This window comes from Triticum aestivum, chromosome 5B, assembly GCF_018294505.1.
Source record: "Triticum aestivum cultivar Chinese Spring chromosome 5B, IWGSC CS RefSeq v2.1, whole genome shotgun sequence".
NCBI lineage: Eukaryota > Viridiplantae > Streptophyta > Magnoliopsida > Poales > Poaceae > Triticum > Triticum aestivum.
Window position 1 is genome coordinate 495,127,630 of NC_057807.1, and position 23,948 is coordinate 495,151,577.

General features: G+C 45.1%; 1 protein-coding gene and 1 long non-coding RNA gene across 2 annotated transcripts; one reads left to right on the forward strand and one right to left on the reverse strand.

Moving 5' to 3' along the window:
* Nucleotides 1–13,509: 13,509 nt before the first annotated feature.
* On the forward strand, nt 13,510–16,337 carry LOC123116601 (noroxomaritidine/norcraugsodine reductase). Its single transcript, XM_044537539.1, has 4 exons — nt 13,510–13,875; nt 15,152–15,368; nt 15,487–15,593; nt 15,819–16,337. The coding sequence occupies exons 1-4, from the start codon at nt 13,579–13,581 to the stop codon at nt 15,981–15,983; spliced, it is 786 nt and encodes a 261-aa protein (XP_044393474.1). The 5' UTR covers nt 13,510–13,578; the 3' UTR covers nt 15,984–16,337.
* A 1,966-nt stretch (nt 16,338–18,303) lies between these two features.
* Nucleotides 18,304–22,910, reverse strand: LOC123116602 (uncharacterized). Its single transcript, XR_006457133.1, has 3 exons — nt 22,296–22,910; nt 20,931–20,993; nt 18,304–20,834 (listed from the first exon to the last, which is right to left on the reverse strand). It is a non-coding gene; the product is annotated as an uncharacterized lncRNA (long non-coding RNA).
* Between the last annotated feature and the right edge of the window lie 1,038 nt (nt 22,911–23,948).

Consider the following 23,948-nt stretch of genomic DNA (forward strand, 5'->3'; position numbering starts at 1 on the left):
TAAATTTTCTCTAGGAACATATCTAAAACAGTAGAACTAAAGCGTGAGCTACGACATAATTTGCAAAAACCTTTTGACTATGTTCAGGATAATTAAGTTCATCTTATGAACTCCCACTCAGATAGACATCCCTCTAGTCATCTAAGTGATACATGATCCGAGCCAACTAGGCCGTGTCTGATCATCACGTGAGACGGACTAGTCATCATCGGTAAACATCTTCATGTTGATCGTATCCACAATACGACTCATGTTCGACCTTTTGGTCTCTTGTGTTCCGAGGCCATGTCTGTACATGCTAGGCTTGTCAAGTCAACCTAAGTGTTTCGCGTGTGTAAATCTGGCTTACACCCGTTGTATGTGAACGTTAGAATCGATCATCACGTGGTGCTTCGAAACAACGAACTTTCGCAACGGTGCACAGTTAGGGGGGACACTTTCTTGAAATTTTAATGAGGGATCATCTTATTTACTACCGTCGTTCTAAGCAAATAAGATGCATAATCATGATAAACATCACATGCAATCAAAAAGTGACATGATATGGCCAATATCATTTTGCTCCTTTTGATCTCCATCTTCGGGGCTCCATGATCATCATCGTCATCGGCGTGACACCATGATCTCCATCATCATGATCTCCATCATCGTGTCTCCATGAAGTTGTCTCGTGAACTATTACTTCTACTACTATGGCTAACGGTTTAGCAATAAAGTAAAGTAATTACATGGATGTTTCATGTGACACGCAGGTCATACAATAAATTAAGACAACTCCTATGGCTCCTGGCGGTTGTCATACTCATCGACATGCAAGTCGTGATTCCTATTACAAGAACATGATCAATCGCATACATCACGTATCATTCATCACATTCTTTTGGCCATATCACATCATATAGCATACCCTGCAAAAACAAGTTAGACGTCCTCTAATTGTTGTTTGCATGTTTTACGTGGCTGCTATGGGTTTCTAGCAAGAACGTTTCTTACCTACGCAAAAACCACAACGTGATATGCCAATTGCTATTTACCCTTCATAAGGACCCTTTTCATCGAATCCGATCCGACTAAAGTGGGAGAGACTGGCACCCGCTAGCCACCTTATGCAACAAGTGCATGTCAGTCGGTGGAACCCGTCTCACGTAAGTGTACGTGTAAGGTCGGTCCAGGCCGCTTCATCCCACAATACCGTCGAAACAAGATTGGACTAGTAACGGTAAGCATATTGAACAAAATCAACACCCACTACAACTTGTGTTCTACTCGTGCAAAGAAACTACGCCTAGACCTAGCTCATGATGCCACTATTGGGGAACGTAACAGAAATTCAAAATTTTCTATGCATCACCAAGATCAATCTATGGAGTAATCTGGCAACGAGGGGCAGGGGAGTGCATCTACATACCCTTGTAGATCGCTAAGCGGAAGCGTTACAAGAACGCGAATAAAGGAGTCGTACGCGTAGTGATTCAGATCGCGGTTGATTCCGATCTAAGGGCCGAACAACAGCGCCTCCGTGTTCAACACACGTGCAGCCCGATGACGTCTCCCATGCCTTGATCCAACAAGGGGAGAGGGAGAGGTCGGGTAAGACTCCGTCCAGCAGCAACAAGACGGCGTGGTGGTGGTGGAGGAGCGTGGTACTGCAGCAGGGCTTCGCCAAGCACCGCAAAAGACGAGGAGGGAGAGAGGTAGGGCTGCGCCAAGAGAGTGTTCATCTCGTGTGTTTTGCAGCCCCCAATACCTCAAGTATATATAGGGGAAGGGGAGGGGCTGTGCCCCCATCTAGGGTTCCCTCCCTAGGGGTGGCGGCAGCCCCCAAAACCCATCTAGGGTGCGGCCAAAGGGGGGAAGAGAGGGGGGCGCCCTAGGGTGGGCCTTAAGGCCCATCTGGACCTAGGGTTTGCCCCCTCCCACTCTCCCTGCACCTTGGGCCTTGGTGGGGGGGCGCACCAGCCCACCTGGAGCTGGTTCCCTCCCACACTTGGCCCACGCAGCCCTCTGGGGCCGGTGGCCCCACCTGGTGGACCCCCGGGACCCTCCCGGTGGTCCTAGTACGTTATCGATAGCACCCGAAACTTTTCGGGTGACCAAAAAAGGACTTCCCATATATAAATATTTACCTCCGGACCATTTTGGAACTCCTCGTGACGTCCGGGATCTCATCCGGGACTCCGAACAACATTCGGTAACCACGTATATCTATTCCCTATAACCCTAGCGTCATCGAACCTTAAGTGTGTAGACCCTACGGGTTCGGGAACCATGCAGACATGACCGAGACAACTCTTCGACCAATAACCAACAGCGGGATCTGGATACGCATGTTGGCTCCCACATGTTCCACGATGATCTCATCGGATGAACCACGATATCAAGGATTCAATCAATCCCGTATACAATTCCCTTTGTCTACCGGTATAGTACTTGCCCGAGATTCGATCGTCGGTATGCCGATACCTTGTTCAATCTCGTTACCAGCAAGTCTCTTTACTCGTTCCGCAACACATCATCCCGTGATCAACTCCTTGATCACATTGTGCACATTATGATGATGTCCTATCGAGTGGGCCCAGAGATACCTCTCCGTCACACGGAGTGAAAATCCCAGTCTCGATTCGTGCCAACCCAACAGACACTTTCGGAGATACCCGTAGTGCACCTTTATAGCCACCCAGTTACGTTGTGACGTTTGGTACACCCAAATCATTCCTACGGTATCCGGGAGTTGCACAATCTCATGGTCTAAGGAAAAGATACTTGACATTTAGAAAAGCTTTAGCATACGAACTACACGATCTTGTGCTAGGCTTAGGATTGGGTATTGTCCATCACATCATTCTCCTAATGATGTGATCCCGTTATCAACGACATCCAATGTTCATGGTCAGGAAACCATAACCATCTATTGATCAACGAGCTAGTCAACTAGAGGCTTACTAGGGACATGGTGTTGTCTATGTATCCACACATGTATCTGAGTTTCCTATCAATACAATTCTAGCATGGATAATAAACAATTATCATAAACAAGGAAATATAATAATAACCATTTTATTATTGCCTCTAGGGCATATTTCCAACAGGCTCCATAACAAGCAATATGTCCACGCGAACGTCTGCCGACGCTACTGGGAGACGGCAACGCCACTCCCGTGGGGAGATGTCCACTTGCCCAACAACTGGCATCTCTCCGCGGATCACGTGCCAATCCTGCCAGTGCCAGTGAACGGCCGCGCCCATCGCGACGTGATCAACCTACGCCGCGCCCTCCTTCAAGCGGACCTCCTCCACGACCCCAGGTACCTCATGGATTTGCCGTTGTGGGATACGTGGCTCCGTGACGAGCATGACCTGCGGAGGCAATCCTTTTTTTCTGGTCGTCCTCTGAGCCCTCGCCGCCCATGTCCGGCTCGTGCTGACAGCCGGTCTTAAACATGCGATCATAGGTGTGTGCGCGGCATCACAGTGTCGCCATCTCCGTCCCCATCCCCGTCCCCATCCCGGCCACCCCCCATGACCGAGGAGGAGGAGGCCCGCCTCATGAGGCGGGTCATGGAAGACTCCATGACCACCCATGATGAGGCAATGGGAGGGCTTGCAAACCGCGCTGGCCCTCTCCGCGCCGGCAACGTGGCCATCTCGGAGCTGGACCTCGACGTCAAGGAGGTACAGGAGGAGGTGGTGGAGGAGCCACTCATCGCCGCGTGGAACCCTCGTCTGGTGGGCCAGCAGTGGAGCTGGTCATCCATGACGCCGGAGATGGCCGACTCGGTGGGTGTCGGACCATGGTCATGAAGGAAATATGCCCTAGAGGCAATAATAAAGTTATTATTTATTTCCTTATTTCATGATAAATGTTTATTATTCATGCTAGAATTGTATTAACCGGAAACATAATACATGTGTGAATACATAGACAAACATAGTGTCACTAGTATGCCTCTACTTGACTAGCTCGTTGAATCAAAGATGGTTAAGTTTCCTAGCCATAGACATGAGTTGTCATTTGATTAACGGGATCACATCATTAGAGAATGATCTGATTGAATTGACCCATTCCGTTAGCTTAGCACTTGATCATTTAGTATGTTGTTATTGCTTTCTTCATGACTTATACATGTTCCTATAACTATGAGATTATGCAACTCCCGTTTACCGAAGGAACACTTTGTGTGCTACCAAACGTCACAACATAACAGGGTGATTATAAAGGAGCTCTACAGCTGTCTCCGAAGGTACATGTTGAGTTGGCGTATTTCGAGATTAGGATTTGTCACTCCGATTGTTGGAGAGGTATCTCTGGGCCCTCTCGGTAATGCACATCACTATAAGCCTTGCAAGCAATGTAGCTAATGAGTTAGTTACGGGATGATGCATTACGTAACGAGTAAAGAGACTTGCCGGTAACGAGATAGACCTAGGTATTGAGATACCGACGACCGAATCTCGGGCAAGTAACATACCGATGACAAAGAGAACAACGTATGTTGTTATGCGGTTTGGCCGATAAAGATCTTTGTAGAATATGTGGGAGTCAATATGAGCATCCAGGTTCCGCTATTGGTTATTGACCGGGTCCGCACGCTTAAAGTTCGATGACAGTTATATTATGAGTTTATGGTTTTTGATGTACCGAAGGTAGTTCGGAGTCCAGGATGAGATTAGGGACATGACGAGGAGTCTCAAAATGGCCGAGACATAAAGATCGATATATTGGACGACTATATTCGGACATCGGAAAGGTTCCGAGTGATTCGGGTATTTTTCGGAGTACCGGAGAGTTACGAAATTCGCCGGGGAGTATATGGGCTTTATTGGGCCATACGGGAATAGAGGAGAGAGGCCAAAAGGAAGGAGGCCTGCGCCCCCCTCTGGTCCAAATTGGACAAGGGGTGCAACCCCCTTTTCCTTCTCCCTCTCCTCCTCTTTCCTTCTCTCCTACTCCAACAAGGAAATGAGGAGTCCTACTGAGGGTGGGAGTAGGACTCCCCCCTTGGCGTGCCCTCCTCCTAGGCCGACCGCCTCCCCCCTTGCTCCTTTATATACGAGGGCAAGGGGACACCCCATAGACACAACAATTGATCCATTGGATCTCTTAGCTATGTGCGGTGCCCCCCTCCACCATAGTCCACCTCGATAATATCGTAGCAGTGCTTAGGCGAAGCCCTGCGTCGGTAGAATATCATCGTCATCACCACGCCGTCGTGCTGACGGAACTCTCCCTCGACACTCGGCTGGATCGGAGTTCGAGGGACGTCATCGAGCTGAACATGTGCAAGAACTCGGAGGTGTCGTGCTTTCGGTGCTTGATCAGTCGGGCCGTGAAGACGTACGACTACATGAACCACGTTGTGCTAATGTTTCCGCTTACGGTCTATGAGGGTACGTGGACAACACTCTCCCCTCTCGTTGCTATGCATCATCATGATCTTGCGTGTGCGTAGGAAAATTTTGAAATTAATACATTACCCATCAGTGGCATACGAGCCTGGTTTTATGCGTAGATGTTATATGCACGAGTAGAACACAAGTGAGTTGTGGGCGATACAAGTCATACTGATTACCAGCATGTCATACTTTGGTTCGGCGGTATTGTTGGATGAAGCAGCCCAGACCGACATTACGCGTACGCTTACGCGAGACTGGTTTTATCGACGTGCTTTGCACATAGGTGGCTGGTGGGTGTCAGTTTCTGCAACTTTAGTTGAACCGAGTGTGGCTACGCCTGGTCCTTGAGAAGGTTAAAATAACACTAACTTGACGAACTATCATTGTGGTTTTGATGCATAGGTAAGAACGGTTCTTGCTCAGCCCGTAGCAGCCACGTAAAACTTGCAACAACAAAGTAGAGGACGTCTAACTTGTTTTTGCAGGGCATGTTGTGATGTGATATGGTCAAGACATGATGAGATATAAATTGTTGTATGAGATGGTCATGTTTTGTTGAAGTTATCGGCAATTGGCAGAAGCCTTATGGTTGTCTCTATATTGCATAAGATGCAAGCATTAAATAATTGCTTTACTTTATCGCTATGCGATAGCAATAGTTGGCGAGGTGACCATGTGACGACACATTGATATAGATCAAGATGATGGAGATCATGGTGTCGTGCCGGTGACAATAGAGATCATGAAAGTACTTTGGAGATGGAGATCAAAGGCGCAAGATGATCATGGCCATATCATGTCACATATTTTTTTATTGCATGTGATGTTTATCTTTATGCATCTTATTTTGCTTTTATTGGTGGTAGCATTATAAGATGATCTCTCACTAAATTTCAAGGTATAAGTGTTCTTCTTGAGTATGCACCGTTGCGAAAGTTCTTTGTGCTGAGACACCACGTGATGATCGGGTGTGATAGGCTCTACGTTCAAATACAACGGGTGCAAAACAGTTGCACACGCTGAATACTGAGGTTAAACTTGACGAGCCTATCATATACAGATATGGCATCGGAACACTGAGACCGAAAGGTCGAGCGTGAATCATATAGTAGATATGATCAACATAGTGATGTTCACCATTGAAAACTACTCCATCTCACGTGATGATCGGACATGGTTTAGTTGATTTGGATCACGTGATCACTTAGATGATTAGAGGGATGTCTATCTAAGTGGGAGTTCTTAAGTAATATGATTAATTGAACTTTAATTTATCATGAACTTAGTCTTGATAGTATTTTGGAAATTATGTTGTAGATCAATAGCTCGCGTTGTTGCTTCCCTATGTTTTATATATGTTCCTAGACAAAACTAAGTTGAAAGATGATAGTAGCAATGATGAGGACTGAGTCCGTGATCTGAGGTTTATCCTCATTGCTTCACAGAAGAATTATGTCCTTTATGCACCGCTAGGTGACAGGCCTATTGCAGGAGCAGATGCAGATGTTATGAATGTTTGGCTAGCTTAAAATGATGACTACTTGATAGTTTAGTGCACCATGCTTAACGGCTTAGAATCGGGACTTCAAAGACGTTTTGAACGTCATGGACCATATGAGATGTTCCAAGAGTTGAAGTTAATATTTCAAGCAAATACCCGAGTTGAGAGATATGAAGTCTCCAACAAGTTCTATAGCTAAAAGATGGAGGAGAATTGCTCAACTAGTGAGCATGTGCTCAGATTGTCTGGGTACTAAAATCGCTTGAATCAAGTGGGAGTTAATCTTCCAGATAAGATAGTGATTGACAGAGTTCTCTAGTCACCATCACCAAGTTACTAGAACTTCGTGATGAACTATAATATGCAAGGGATGATGAAAACGATTCCCGAGCTCTTTGTGATGTTAAAATCGACGAAGGTAGAAATCAAGAAAAAGCATCAAGTGTTGATGATTGACAAGACCACTAGTTTCAAGAAAAGGGCAAAGGGAAAGAAAGGGAACTTCAAGTAGAATGGCAAGCAAGTTGTCACTCCCGTGAAGAAGTCCAAAGCTGGACCAAAGCCTGAAACTGAGTGCTTCTACTGCAAAGGAAATGGTCACTAGAAGCGGAAATACCCTGAATATTTGGTGGATAAGTAGGATGGCAAAGTGAACAAGGGTATATTTGATATACAGGTTATTGATGTGTACTTTACTAGTGTTTATAGTAGCCCCTGAGTATTTGATACTTGTTCAGTTGCTAAATATTAGTAACTCGAAACAGGAGTTACAGAATAAACAGAGACTAGTTGAGGGTGAAGTGACGATGTGTGTTGGAAGTAGTTCCAAGATTGATATGATCATAATCACACTCTCCCTGCACTTTTGAGATTAGTGTAGAACCTAAATAAATGTTATTTGGCGTTTGCGTTGAGCATGAATATGATTTGGCCATGTTTATTGCAATATAGTTATTCATTTAAAGTTAGAGAATAATTGTTGTTCTATTTACATGAATAAAACCTTCAATGGTCATACACCCAATGAAAATAGTTTGTTGGATCTCGATCGTAGTGATACACATATTCATAATATTGATGCCAAAAGATGCAAAGTTAATAATGATAGTGCAACTTATTTGTGGCACTGCCATTTGGGTCATATCGGTGTAAAGCGCATGAAGAAATTTCATAAAGATGGATTTTTGGAATCACTTGGTTATGAATCATTTGATGCTTGCGAACCGTGCCTTTTGGGAAAGATGACTAAAACTCCATTCTTCGGAACAATGGAACGAGCTACTGACTTGTTGGAAATAATACATACTGATGTATGCAGACCAATGAGTATTAAGGCTCGTGGCGGGTATCGTTATTTTCTGACCTTCATAGATGATTTGAGCAGATATGGGTATATCTACTTGATGAAACATAAGTCTGAAACATTTGAAAAAGTTCAAAGAATTTCGGAGTGAAGTGGAAAATCATCATAACAAGAAAATAAAGTTTTCTGCGATTTGATCGCGGAGACGAATATCTGAGTTACGAGTTTGGTCTTCAATTAAAATAATGTGGAATAGTTTCACAAGCTCACGCCACCTGAAACACCACAGCGTAACGGTGTGTCTGAATGTCATAACCGCACTTTATTTGATATGGTGCGATCAATGATGTCTCTTACCAATTTACCAATATCGTTTTGGGGTTATGCATTAGAGATAGCTGCATTCACGTTAAAATAGGGCATCATCTAAATCCATTGAGACGACACCGTATGAACTACGGTTTAATAATAAACCTAAGATGTCGTTTCTTAAAGTTTGGAGTTGCGATGCTTATGTGAAAAAGTTTCAACCTGATAAGCTCGAACCCAAATCGGAGAAATGCGTCTTCATAGGATACCCAAAGGAGACTGCTGGGTACATCTTCTAATCACAGATCCAAAGGAAAAATATTCGTTGCTAAAAATGGATCCTTTCTAGAGAAGGAGTTTCTCTTGAAAGAAGTGAGTGGGACGAAAGTAGAACTTGATGAGGTAATTGTACGTTCTCCCGAATTGGAAATTAGTTCATCACAGAAATCAGTTCTAGTGATTGCTACACCAATTAGTGAGGAAGCTAATGATGATGATCTTGAAACTTCAGATCAAGTTACTACAGAACCTCGTAGGTCTTCCAGAGTACGGTCCACACTAGTGTGGTAAGGTAATCCTATTCTAGAAGTCATGTTACTAGACCATGATAAACCTACGAACTATGAGGAAGCGATGATGAGCCCAGATTCCGCGAAATGGCTTGAGGCCATGAAATCTAAGATGGGATCCATGTATGAGAACAAAGTGTGGACTTTGGTGGAGTTGCCCGATGATCAGCAAGCCATATTGTATAAATGGATCTTCAAGAGGAAGATAGACGCTGATAGTAGTGTTACTATCTAAAAAGCTTGACTTGTCGCAAAAAGTTTTTCAACAAGTTCAAGGTGTTGAATACGATGAGATTTTCTCACTTGTATCGATCCTTAAGTCTGTCCGAATCATGTTAGCAATTGCCACATTTTATGAAATCTGGCAAATGGATTCCTTAATGGATTTATTAAAAAAGAGTTGTATATGATGCAACCAAAAGGTTTTGTCAATCCTAAAGGTGCTAACAAAATGTGCAAGCTCGAGCGATCCATCTATGGGCTGGTGAAAGCATCTCGGAGTTGCAATATACGCTTTGATGAGTTGATCAAAGCATATGGTTTTATACAGACTTTTGGATAAAGACCTGTATTTAAAAGAAAGTGAGTGGGAGCTCTGTAGCATTTCTAAAACTATATGTAGATGACATATTGTTGATTGGAAATGATATAGAAATTCTGGATAGCATAAAAGGGTACTTGAATAAGAGAATTTTCAAAGAAAGACCTCGATAAAGCTGCTTACACATTGAGCATCAAGATCTATAGAGATAGATCAAGACGCTTGATAAAATTTTTCAATGAGTACATACCTTGATAAAATTTTGAAGTAATTCAAAATGGAATAGTCAAAGAAGGAGTTCTTGCTTGTGTTGCAAGGTGTGAAGTTGAGTAAGACTCAAAACCCGACCATGGCAGAAAACAGAAAGAGAATGAAAAATCATTCCCTATGCCTTAGTCATAGGTTCTATAAGTATGCTATGCTGTGTACGAGACCTATTGTATACCTTGCTCTGAGTTTAGCAAGGGAGTACAATTTTGATCTAGGAGTAGATCACTGGACAACGGTCAAAAATATCCTTAGTAAGGACTAAGAAAATGTTTCTCGATTATGGAGGTGATAAAAGAGTTCATCGTAAAAGGTTACATCGGTGCAAGCTTTTACACCAATCCATATGACTATAAGTCTCAATCTGGATACATATTGAAAGTGGGAGCAATTAGCTAGAGTAGGTCCATGCAGAGCATTGTAGACATAGAATATTTGCAAAATATATACGGCTCTGAATGTGACAGACCCGTTGACTAAACTTCTCTCACGAGCAAAACATGATCACACCTTAGTACTCTTTGGGTGTTAATCACATAACGACGTGAACTAGAATATTGACTCTAGTAAACCCTTTGGGCGTTGGTCACATGACGATGTGAACTATGAGTGTTAATCACATGCAGATGTGAGTATTAGTGTTAAATCACATGGCGATGTGAACTAGATTATTGACTGTAGTACAAGTGGGAGACTGAAGGAAATATGCCCTAGAGGCAATAATAAAGTTATTATTTATTTCCTTATTTCATGATAAATGTTTATTATTCATGCTAGAATTGTATTAACCGGAAACATAATACATGTGTGAATACATAGACAAACATAGTGTCACTAGTATGCCTCTACTTGACTAGCTCGTTGAATCAAAGATGGTTAAGTTTCCTAGCCATAGACATGAGTTGTCATTTGATTAACGGGATCACATCATTAGAGAACGATGTGATTGACTTGACCCATTCCGTTAGCTTAGCACTTGATCATTTAGTATGTTGCTATTGCTTTCTTCATGACTTATACATGTTCCTATAACTATGAGATTATGCAACTCCCGTTTACCGGAGGAACACTTTGTGTGCTACCAAACGTCACAACGTAACTGGGTGATTATAAAGGAGCTCTACAGCTGTCTCCGAAGGTACATGTTGAGTTGGCGTATTTCGAGATTAGGATTTGTCACTCCGATTGTCGGAGAGGTATCTCTGGGCCCTCTCGGTAATGCACATCACTATAAGCCTTGCAAGCAATGTAGCTAATGAGTTAGTAATGGGATGATGCATTATGTAACGAGTAAAGAGACTTGGCGGTAACGAGATTGAACTAGGTATTGAGATACCGACGATCAAATCTCGGGCAAGTAACATACCGATGACAAAGGGAACACCGTATGTTGTTATGCGGTTTGACCGATAAAGATCTTCGTAGAATATGTGGGAGCCAATATAAGCATCCAGGTTCCGCTATTGGTTATTGACCGGAGACGTGTCTCGGTCATGTCTACATAGTTCTCGAACCCGTAGGGTCCGCACGCTTAAAATTTAATGACGGTTATATTATGAGTTTATGGTTTTTGATGTACCGAAGGTAGTTTGGAGTCCCGGATGAGATCGGGGACATGACGAGGAGTCTCAAAATGGTCGAGATGTAAAGATCGATATATTGGACGACTATATTCGGACTTCGGAAAGGTTCTGAGTGATTCATGTATTTTTCGGAGTACCGGAGAGTTACGGGAATTCGCCGGGGAGTATATGGGCCTTATTGGGCCATACGGGAATAGAGGAGAGAGGCCAAAAGGAAGGAGGCCTGCCCCCCCCCCCTCTAGTCCGAATTGGACAAGGGGTGCAGCCCCCTTTTCCTTCTCCCTCTCCTCCTCTTTCCTTCTCTCCTACTCCAGCAAGGAAAGGAGGAGTCCTACTCCCGGTGGGAGTAGGACTCCCCCCTTGGCTCGCCCTCCTCCTAGGCCGGCCGCCTCCCCCTTTGCTCCTTTATATACGGGGGCAGGGGGCATCCCATAGACACAACAATTGATCCCTTGGATCTCTTAGCCGTGTGCGGTGCCCCCCTTCACCGTAGTCCACCTCGATAATATCGTAGCAGTGTTTAGGCGAAGCCCTGCATCGGTAGAATATCATCATCGTCACCACGCCGGCGTGCTGACGGAAATCTCCCTCGACACTCGGCTGGATCAGAGTTCGAGGGACGTCATCGAGCTGAATGTGTGCAAGAACTCGGAAGTGTTGTGCTTTCGGTGCTTGATCGGTCGGGTCGTGAAGACGTACGACTACATCAACCACGTTGTGCTAACGCTTCCGCTTACGGTCTACGAGGGTACGTGGACAACACTCTCCCCTCTCGTTGCTATGCATCACCATGATCTTGCGTGTGCGTAGGAAAATTTTAAAATTACTACGTTACCCATCAGGTCAGCCATGCCGCCGCGGTCACTAGAGCAGGAGCAGGAGCCACGGGAGGAGGTGGTGCAGGCGCCGCCTGCGCCTCCGGTCTAGCAGGGGCCGCCATCCCACATTTAGCAGCCACCTCCCTACGTCGACCTCACCAGCGACGACGACGAGTAGGACGACGACTCCTGAAGACGACGGTTGCCACCAGCGACGGGCCTTTATCTAGTTTATTTATGTCTTTTATTAAGTTTTAGTTTAATTAAGAACTGTGTTGAACTTGGGTACCGTGGATGTGTGGACGTTCATGTTTATATTTATGTTTTCGTATTATTTGCAAGTTTATTTGGGTTTTACTGGGCAAAAAACCAAAGTCCACAGACACGGACGGTGGCACACGACCGCAAGCGGACGTCCGTGTCCGTTTTCCTGTCCCAAATGAATGAAAAGCGGACGAAACGGATGTCCGTCTTGGGTCGTGCGTTGGAGTTGGCCTTAGATCAGTGAAGCCAATCACACGTGAGAGAAAAGAAGAGGATCAAAACAGTACTACCTCCGTCTTAAAATATAAGATATTTTCGTGCGAAAATGCCAAACGGAGACCGAGCTCCATGAAGGCCTTTTATTTGAAAACTTCAAAATTCAAACTTTTTTGTTTCAAAAAATTCTGAAAATAAATACACATATAGCTAGATACATGATATACATATGTGCAAATTTTTAGGTCGAAATACAATAAAATGTGAGCTACACAGAAAATACAAATCTGGGGCCTTTTAGCATATGTACTGTTCATCTTTAAAGTCCATGATTTTGCTTTTTTTGTGCAGCTCGGAATTCAAAGTATTTCATCTTAGAAAATTTTCACACATACACTTTACATCCTTGCATACATGTGTATTTTTTTTCAAAATTATTTTAAACCGAAATTTATGAATTTTGATTTTTTTTTTCAAATAAAGGGCTCCAAGGAGCTCTCCAAAATGCCCTACTCATTTTCGTAGGCTAGAGGTTGTAGTAAGTTGCAGTACTGTTCGATCATGTGGTTTCACCGGCCGTATGATGGGCCAGAAGCGACGGAGGACAACTCACAGCCTATCCTATCCTCTGCATTCCTTGTCGGAATTAAAAGCCTTCCTGACCTTGCTATGATAAACATACATGTGGGATTACAGTGGCTGGCAGTCCAGTATGGTCGTGATGGATCTGTCTGTCCGTGGCGGCATTTGCCGCAGTAGTATTTCAAACCCCAGCAACCAACAGGCAGTTCCAGGCAGAGCTAGGGGTTCGAGATGGCGACAGCTGAGTGTGGGAGCAGAGAGGAGAGGTGGAGCCTGGCCGGCGCCACGGCGCTCGTCACCGGCGGGAGCAAAGGGATCGGGGAGGCCATCGTGGAGGAGCTCGCCGGGTTCGGGGCGAGGGTGCACACCTGCTCACGGAACGCCGAGGAGCTGGAGGAGTGCCGCCAGCGGTGGCAGGAGAAGGGCATGCGCGTCACCGTCTCCGTTTGCGACGTCTCCGTGCCCGCCGACAGGGAGAAGCTCATGGACACGGTCCGACAAACCTTCGACGGCAAGCTCAACGTACTAGTAAGTTCTGCTCGTATATATGGAAACAAAATACGCCAATTTTTCAAACAAAATCACCGTAGAACATTTAGTGCAAGTCGTCGGGCCAGCGACAAGCTGGGAGTCCGAAGTAAACAAAGAGCACTAGCAACATATTTTGTTATGGACGCCGCTAAGTGCCACACGTGTGGGCGTTAGAAGGACTGCCCACATATTTTATGTGGTGTATAAGAGGAATAGCCCACACACATACGTGTGGGCAAAATAAGTAATGTCCACACACCTCTTTTTTTCCTCCCAGTCCATCTTACACGCGTGCGTGTGGGCGAAGTAGATAACACCCACACGCCCCGTATGTCAAGCCTCGTACCTCTTGGCCCCGCATGCTACGCGTGACAGTCACCGCGCGCCTGCAGTTCCCATGTTCCAGACCCTCGTCCATGTTCGTTTAACTGCAGTTGCCATGTCGCTGAACTACGGTTGCCATGGTTGCTCAACTGCAGTTGCCATGTATGGTCTGGTCTACTGTAGTTGCCATGATTTCAAAATTTTAGGAGTTGTCACATACTAACACTAGGCAGTTGAGAGAGTTGCCATGTGCTCACAAGCATGCTAGGGCAGTTGCCATGTAAAAATGAAGAGTTGCCATCTGCTTACGTGCACGTTAGGGCAATTGATTGCCATGTACCATGTAAAAACACATGGCAACTCGGTAAAGAGAGAGTTGCCATCTGCTTACGTGCACACTAGGCAGTTAACGTGTACCCTGCAAAACACATGGCAACTCGGGTAAAAAGAGAGTTGTCACCTGCTTATAAAACACACTAGGGCAGTTGCCATGTGTGCTGTAAAGCATGTGGCAACTAGCAGCTTGGGTGTGGGAGAGGAGATGGACGTGTGGGCGAGATGACAAATGCCCACACACTAGCCCTTGTACGTGCGTGGAAAGTGACGTGTGGGCGAACTGCTGAACGCCCACACACCAGCCCCTCCCATGTGGTGAAACGGCCGTGTGGGCGACCTGATAAATGCCCACACACCAGACCAGTCCTACGTGGTACTAAAAATATGCCAAGATTCATGCGCTCATGAACGGACGCGGATCCACGCGTGTGGGCGAGATGCAAACGCCCACGCGTGTGGACTTAACATTTTCGTTTGTTATAAAAGAAGTCCACCCGGATGACATCGTGGAAATTCGCTCCGATGGGAGTGGAACCCTGGTCTGCAAGGTGGATCCGAAGCACAGTAGGTACGATCGATAGTGTTCCAATCCTAGTCCTCTCTGCGTGTGTAGGTGAACAATGCAGGGCAACATTTGGTCAAGCCCACCGTTGAGTGCACGATGGAGGAGTACAAGAATGTGATGGCCACCAACCTGGGCTCCAGCTTCCATCTCTGCCAACTCGCGCACCCTCTTCTCGTGCGGGCCGTCGGAGGCAACATCATCAACATCTCCTCCATTGCAAGCTCCATTGGCTTCGCTGGCTCCACAATCTATACCATCACAAAAGGTACCTACTCACTAGTCACTCCCTCCCAAAATACATTTCATAATATTCGTTAGGTCTAAGTCAAAATAATAATAATTTAACCGACTTCAAGTTTTAAAAATATATATTGTGTTTGTAGGTGCACTGAATCAACTGACGCGGAGTTTGGCCACCGAGTGGGCCCCTCACAACATCCGTGTGAACAGTGTCGCCCCAGGATTCATCACAACCGATATGGTTGAAAAAGTAAGCAATATAGTCTAACCTATTCAAAGTACTAGTAGGTGTTTTGCTTGTTTAAACAACAACACACTAATTTTAAACCAGGTTTAGTACCTTTTTAATGAGATAGTTTAGGGTTTAAGGTTAAGGGAAGCTCTAACAGTTTTGGGGGAAGTGATAAGTTTACTTTACACGAGGAGGAAAAATGTTTCTGACATCCCGAATGTTCTTTGTGGATATACTTTACAGATAAATAAGGAGTACATGGAGCGGGAGCACTCGAAGACCCCGTTGCGATGGTGTGGCAAGCCAACAGAGGTTGCCTCGACGGTCGCATTTCTCTGCATGCCGGCGGCTTCCTTCATCACCGGGCAGGTCATCTATGTCGACGGTGGTCGAACCATTAGTGCTTAATTGGCCGCCATCACCATCACTGCATAAGCTTTAATTAGTCACTCGACACAAAAGTACGAGTGTTGGGAGTGAAAGTTTCTTCGTAAAATAAATGATGGCGACACGGAGTAATAACTATCATCATCTACGGTAGTACATGTACTCCCTTCATTTCAAATTACTCGTCGTGGTTTTAGTTCAAATTGTTACTCGTCCAAATTTGAACTAAAATCACGACGAGTAATTTGGAACGGAGGAAGTATGTGTGTATGTGCGTGCATGCATACCTGTGCTGCACAGTTTCTGTATGCTTTTTGTAATGGACATATTTATATGGTCATTCTTGTGTTAGTAATGGAGATGAATATTGGGTTACTGCTTTTCTATTGATGCTGAAAAGTATACTTAAGTACTACTAGTAAGCTTGCACGTGCAACACACGTTATAACCTTGCTACTAAACTAAGTTTTCACTTGCAACGCAAACCTAAGCAGAAACTTTCTCATCCCCTCTTAAACATATTTGAACAGAATAAATAATCCACTCTTAGATCATGAGACCATTACTCCCATGTTGATCAATTGAAATTTTCAGCAAGTACAATCGTTGAGTTCCTACACCATTTGCAGCAAGTACAACCCCAGGGTCTAACGTGATGCAAGACTAACATGGTGCAAGATTAAATCATAACAGAAGAATACTACAGGTATAAAAATTTAGTTAAGATTAATCCTCAAAGCCTTTCGTAATAGGCTGATAGCTAAGTTAGAAGAGAAATTATACAAGTACTTGGCTAAAAAAGGCTGCTCACAAGCAGTGGCGGAGCTTCAAAGAAAAAGTTGGGCGGGCCGGCGAGACAAAGGCAGAGCAAAATATTTTTTGAATGAAGCACATGCACTAATATATGATACAAGGTTATAAGATGGAGTGATCAGATATATATTTATTAATATAATTGTTAGAATGTTCTCCTTTTTCTTTCAAAAACCAACTCAATTCTTCCGTGATTATCAGTAGCTTTGCTGCCCATTGCCTATGCCTACCAAATATATATTGTCATCTATAAAATGTAAAGAACAAGTGAGTGCAAAAATCAGGCTATCTAATGAAGCAATTATAGGAAAATTAGTTGTGCAGTATATTACAATTTCCGTCTAGTTCGTTTCCCCAATCGAGTGGAACAACCTTGATATCTAAGTATCTAACCATGACTTTACGGTGGACAGATATGCATATGAGCAATTTGTATCTAACTTCATTGCTAAACTCGTTGATTACTTGTGATCTCTTGTTGACTCCGCAATCTGGGTGCCCATACAGCAAGTCGGAGGGCGGGAGCGGGGTGGGGCTGTCTACCTGCCCAACTGGCCCCTGGATGTGCGACCCTAGATCTACGCGGTCGGCCGATGCTAGGCTTAAAAGGATGTCTGTTTCCAGGGACTTATTGGCTTAGGGACTTAAAAAAGTCCCTATAAGTCCCATCTAAACCAAACAGGAAGGATTCATAGGGACTTATGAAATAAGACTCTCAATGAGGGACTTATATGGACTTATAATTGTAATATGGTCTTATAGAGACTTATAAGTCCCAGGAACCAAACAAGTAGGGACTTTTTAGGGACTTGGGACTTATAAGTTGGAACTAAAAAAAGTCCTAAGACTTATGAACCAAACAGGGCCTAAGGTACAAGTACAAGTGCTGAGTGCCCCTGCTGGCTGCGGCCAGGAGAAGCTGCAGAGCTGCTACATGCTCGTGCCGGCTGCATGCTCTCGCATGGCAAGTTGGCGAGTGGCGAGCGAGACGTGAAGTGCGTTAGATCGACCGCATACTTAGTGGGTTGCACATGGGTTGTGCTCCGATGCATAGGTAAAATAAAAAATGCAAAAAAACCTGGGCGGGCCATGGTCCTGTTTGGCCCCAACAGAGCTCCGCCCCTGCTCACAAGCCTTGTACATATTTTGCACATAAGACAAATTCCAAAACCACGTGAATTACAGAGAATTTATAGTCTGCATGAGAAAACAACGCTTATTACCCGTAATAGTTCTCTATTCCACATATTTCGACTTTTTGTGCGATAAACAGTAGTTGAAGGCATGTTAGAAATAAGGTTACAGAAATAACCAAATACAAATTCACGAACCAAAATACGATATGCAAAACTGAAGAATGGTAAATTATGTGATATAAAACAAAAACAACAAATTAATGTCACTGATAGAGGTGAAGCTTGATGTTCATAGCACTGACCCCCAGCATTGATGAATTACTGCATGCACACCGGTAATGCCGGACTGTGCAGAACTAATTTGTCCACTGGCTTTACATATTGTAGTCTTTTCTTAAATACTCTTTGTTAGTTGAGTTGCATCAACATAGATGACTGAATGTATGCCAACTCATTGAGTTGCTCTTCTCTGTTTGAAGAATTCCATATGATATATAATAAGAAGGAAAGTTTATTAAGGTAAAAACAATGTTTGGGATATCGCTTATCGGTAACTTATCGGTCAACCCATGATAAGGGATAGATCGGCCAGTTTATCGGCATATCGGCCGATTTATCGCCATATCACCTAATTTATCTGCCAATTTATTTTATCAGGCTGACGCTGATAAACGATAAATCGGCCGATTTATCAGAATATCGAAATATATCTTGAACAGTGGGTAAAAAAAATCACACAAATAGTAGGCGATACATAGGCGCCGGTCAACCGGCCGAAAATTTCGGCCGGTCAACCGCGAGCCTCGCGATTCTACGCCTGGTAGCCGTCGGATTAGCTCTCGTTTCGTCCTCCTCCCGCAGACAAAAAAAGCTGTGATCGAGCGCCGCCAATACCACAAACCCATGCGAGGCGACAGAGAGCTCAAAGCTCTGCCGCTCGCCGACCAACCTCCTCCCCCGCTCTCTCGTCGGTTCCGGCACAAAATCTCTTCGACGACCTCAGATGGCTCGTACCAAATTACGAAGCCGGTTGTAGCATTTTCCATCCACCGTCAAAACATCTTCATCGCCGCCTCCTGCATCTTCGTATAGCCATTGACGACAGTGAAAACATCTTCAGTTCACCCATGTAGCATCTACCAACGCTGGTTCCAGCAAAAAAGCTGGATGGTTCCAGCAAAAAACAGTGGCATGAATCAGCGAACAATGGTGCGCCGGTGGGAGCAAAAATTCTCACCGGTCCCAGCAAAAACAAACGTCGGTTGTAGCTCGTGATCTGCCGGTTGTAGCATGTTCGACTCGCCGCCGATATTGGTTGCAGCTTATCGCCCTGCCGCTTCCAACTTCTCCGCCGGCAGGTTCCAGCAAAAATGCTCGTCGGTTGCAGCACTCGGTGCCAGCCGCGGTCACCGCCGCCGCGCACCCCTGGCCACCACCCGCTCGCCACCATTGTAGCACAGTCGCCGCTGACTGAAGTACCACGGCGGCGTAGTTGTAACACCTTCGAGCAGCGGGCATAACAAGATGGGTTGCCGCACAGCCGCGCAGGTGGATGGGTGGCCGGTCGGATCGCCAGAGCAGTGTGGGGCTAGTGGATGGCAGCCACTTGCTGGAGTAGTCCGGGTCAGGTGGACGGCGGCCGCTCACCGCAGGGTGTGTCTCTGATTTGGGGGAGGAAGACATTGCGATGGGTTGACTGTGCGGAACGATAAGGGAGACGCTGCGAGGCGGTTTGCAGGGCCCACGAGGGGACGCGTGGGGAGGGAAGGAGGAAGACGTGGCACAGCCGCAGGCGAGAGATTGCAAGCGATCGTATGCTGCTCGCGCGACCGGCCTAGTCTGTAGCCGGTCGACCGGTAGCAAACATTACCCCAAGTAGTATCACATGCAAAACAACTTACAGTTGCTCACAAGCCTGATGCAAAGTGTTATTACATTCCTGCAAGTATGAAGGTAGGTTCGAGGTGAAGACAGTAAGTGCAGGTACAGGGAAAACTGAACAAAGTGACGGCCAAAAATTTACACCTTTCGGCTCAGCCGGGTCCGGTTATGTTTGTGCTTCTTCCAATATCAACTCAAACCTATGGATTGATTCCTACTGTAATCCTGTAAGATCGGTTGGACGGATAACAATTACATTCAGAGAACACTATTCTTAGAGAAATTTGTATGAGCAATTCAACAGTCGATCTATTAGCTTCCACTGCCAATGTATGTACAGTGTGTGACCATCTAAAATTCAGAATAAGTTTTATCAAGAACCCTTTGGGACAGATAATAATTTCATTCAGAGAACACTACTGCTCTAAGCGATGTTTGTATGGGCAGTTTAACGATTGATGTAGTAGTATCATACAGTGCTATATGTAGACATCAAGGCACTTGCCATGAAACTGGTGTATAGCTATTTACCTGATATATAGAAAAGATGATTCCCTGGTGCCTTAAAGAAGCTATTGTGGCAATCTATTGAAAAGAATACAGGAGTTTATAGGAACCTAATATAGGCATGCATAAATCTGAAAGCATCTTTGGTTGATATACTCTTCAGGTCATCTGATAATAGGTGTGCTATTATGCTTGGCAAACTCAGCAATCCACTTTCTATAGTTCCCAGCCTACTATTTGGCAACCTGAAAATGATATTTGGCACGTGAGGAAATCTTTACCTGATTGTACAGAGATGGAAAGGTGTTGAGCAAGTGCATCCGGCCGCATGCGCCGTGGCCGGTTCATGGCATAGGACTTCGGGACCTTCGGATCCAGCCTGGTGAAATCGACCACACCTTCCTTATCCACCATGAACTCGATCTATGGGCCAAAGTGACTTGGTGGGGAGAGGAGGCAACCAACCTTCTCCACCACAACGCCGGCAAGCTCCCCAGCAAACGGCCACGACACTGGCTGCCTCCACCATCTCGATCTGGAAAAAAAGGGTGAGAGTACGCTATGTTTCATCACTGCTATGCGTGTAGGATAGGGTTCCATCACATGAAAGAGAACAAATCTGAACATGTACCTTCAGTTTATTCCAGCAGCACACCAGGAGTACTCAAATAACTTTTCTTCAGAAATTTTCACCCTGGTTGCATCACAAGTTAGGGTCGGGTCAGTACGTGCATAGTACCTAAGCATCGAGATAAGCTGGATTTAAATGACGTTAACTATCAGGACTTACCTACAGTTTTTCAGTAAAAAAGAAGGGATAAACTAAAGGGATGGCGCAACACATTCGCACACATAAAATTATTGTGAGCTACGTTCTCACTTATCAACACCATAGCGAAAAATAAGAGCAAGAAGAATGGATGAACAAATTACCCATCTAGCCGGAACGCTCCCGGACATCCATCAAATGTGGTGAGGTGAAGAGCCCATTAGGAAGCAAGCAATTAAGCAGGATTGACTCTGTGAATTCTGTCACTTTGTTTTGGCAATGTTTAACTGTAATTCCAAGTTTTCCAGTATAGTTGTCTATTTGTGCAGAAGAACTATTTTTATTATATCTAATGTAAATGTGCCAGTGTTTTGGAAAGCATCACCATATCAGAGTATGAAATACTGTTATTTCTCGAGGATATACAATCATAGAAATTAGAACAAAATTACATATATAGCACTGAAGGCACTTTGGTGATAAATTACAGTCACTTCTGATTATCCTGCTGGAACTCAGACTTGTAAGGCATTCTAGATGGCAACACTATCCACGTGCACTGTAGAACTTAATGTACCGTTGCTCAAAATCATAATTTTATAGGACATTATAAACGTGCTCTTCCCTGTAAGCATCCTATAATATTTAGCACTATCCAAATACTCTGCCTACTATTTGGAGAAGTACAGACCAGCTAGTACATTAACTAACTCATGTGTTGCTATCTCTAAATTTAAGTAGGAAAATTGCTGTGATAACATGCTTCCTACAGAGCAACTACATTAATTCTCCCTTTATCTACAACAGCAACATGAGTCTTGTAATCTGAAACTGCTACATTTTTCACATTGTAATATGAATTTCAATCCATCAGCTATTCAGTTGAATCACCCAAGCATCATCAAGGTTGTAGTAATGAAGAGAGAAAAGAGCACTGTAATGTAATCATCTCGTGGCATTAGTTGCTTAAAGCTATTTGTAAATAATTTCTAATACTTTTCTGTAGAGTCGTTCTTGGTTGTATGCATGTTGTAAATAGAAAACCATTAACTCAGAGTCTCTTTACTTGCAAAAAAACATGGGCTCTGCTGATCGACGTCAGAGGAGACTGTTTTTCTTCCTCAAGCACTGGAGACTAACTGAACAAGATCAGACATCATCCATCCAGAGTAAAAAAGGAGAAGAACTAAGAGGCGGGAGGCGGGGTGGATGCTTGCAGAGGCTTACCACCAGTTTTCATCTTCGGCGACGGCAACAACTTGCGTTCTTCCTTGGCGTCCACAAGCTACAGCCCAACCTCTACCTCCGAGTCGGTGCACTCGGACGCGGAGCAGCTGCTCATGATGGCGGACAGGATCCCAACCGGCCGCCGGGGCAGTGATGGGTGTTACGCATCAGAGGAGGAGGGTATGCCCTACGGGTCAGGTTCTCCATGGTGGCCGGATCCGAGGAGAGAGGGCCAGGCCCGTGCGGTGCCGAGTGCGAGGGCTGCATGCGGGCGGGGAGGCTGGAGAGAGATGGGCTTCGGGGAGGGCGGCGGTGGTGATGAGAAGCGGGGCAGGGAGGATGGAGCGTCGGGGAGTTGGGGTTGGAGCGCCGGGGAGGGGCGGGGCGGCTCCGGCGGCGACCATGGCGAAGGGCGACCCGCGGCGGCTCCGGCTATAGCGGCGACCCGCGGTGGCTCCAGCGGCGAGCGGCGAGCGGCTCCCGCGACTTCTCCCGCGGTGAAGGGCGGCTAACGGCTGTCGGAGTTCTGCCGGAATTTACGCGGCGGCGAACGGCACGGGAGGAGTAGGAGGAGGAGGGGGAGGTCGTGCGCGCAGGGGCGAGAGTAATGCGCGGGTGCGGGGGTTTTTTTTTTTTTAACGGCGGGGCTGGGTTCTCGATCGATGGCTTGTTAGCGGCCGTTTGCAGCGTTAAACACCAAAGGACTAAGGGCCATTGGATTTTGTTGATGGATGGGTGAGATGATTTGGTTCTTTGCCCTCTTTTTTTTTATAGGGGTAGTAGATATAAGACTTTTTCAAGACGAGATGTAAACTTCATATGGTCATACTACCTTTGTTTCTTTTTATTCCGCATAGAGTCAGCATATTAGGTTTGTCTTGAAGTTAAAGTTTATAAAATGTAACCAGATCTTATATCATAAAATTTATATTACAATAGCATCTACAATATCAAATCAATACAGTATGTAAATATATTACATGATGGATCTCATGATAGTTTTTCGATAAAGAGCGGACTTTATAGACTCATAATGTTGCATCAAGAGAATACAATCACTATGAGCACATGTCGGCCTCTGCACGACTAGGATGTACACAACCAGTCGAAGCGAACTTAAGCATACAACAACATCATCAACAACAACCACCACAGATGACAACACCTGAACTGTGAGAGTAGTGCTTCAAACACGATGCCTTCAGGAAGGAAACAAGGCACAAGTGTCGTCGTCACCAGATCCATCCATGAAGATTAGATCTTGGGTTTCACCTTGAAGAATAAGTCCGAGCAAACACCAAACAATGTATCCAACAAGGATATGCTGTATAAACCATCATTGCGAGGTACAACCTATGCAGGTCAGACCTAGAGTTTTCACTCCAGAGCACAAGACCTTGTATTGAATAGCACCACCAAAGTTGAGTCATCTTGTACCGCTGCCTCCACTTTCAATGAAGAAGTCCCTGTTGAAGCTAGATCATCTCGCCTCTTTAGCGTACACGTCCAGAGTCCTAACGTGGACATCACAACACAACCAGAGCCCATCTTACAAGGAGCCGATATCAACAAGGTCGTCAAGGCTGCCAATAGACCACCTTAGAGGCCAGTCGACAGCCCAAAGGCGTCCGCAGTGCTCGGATGCAGCCTGCA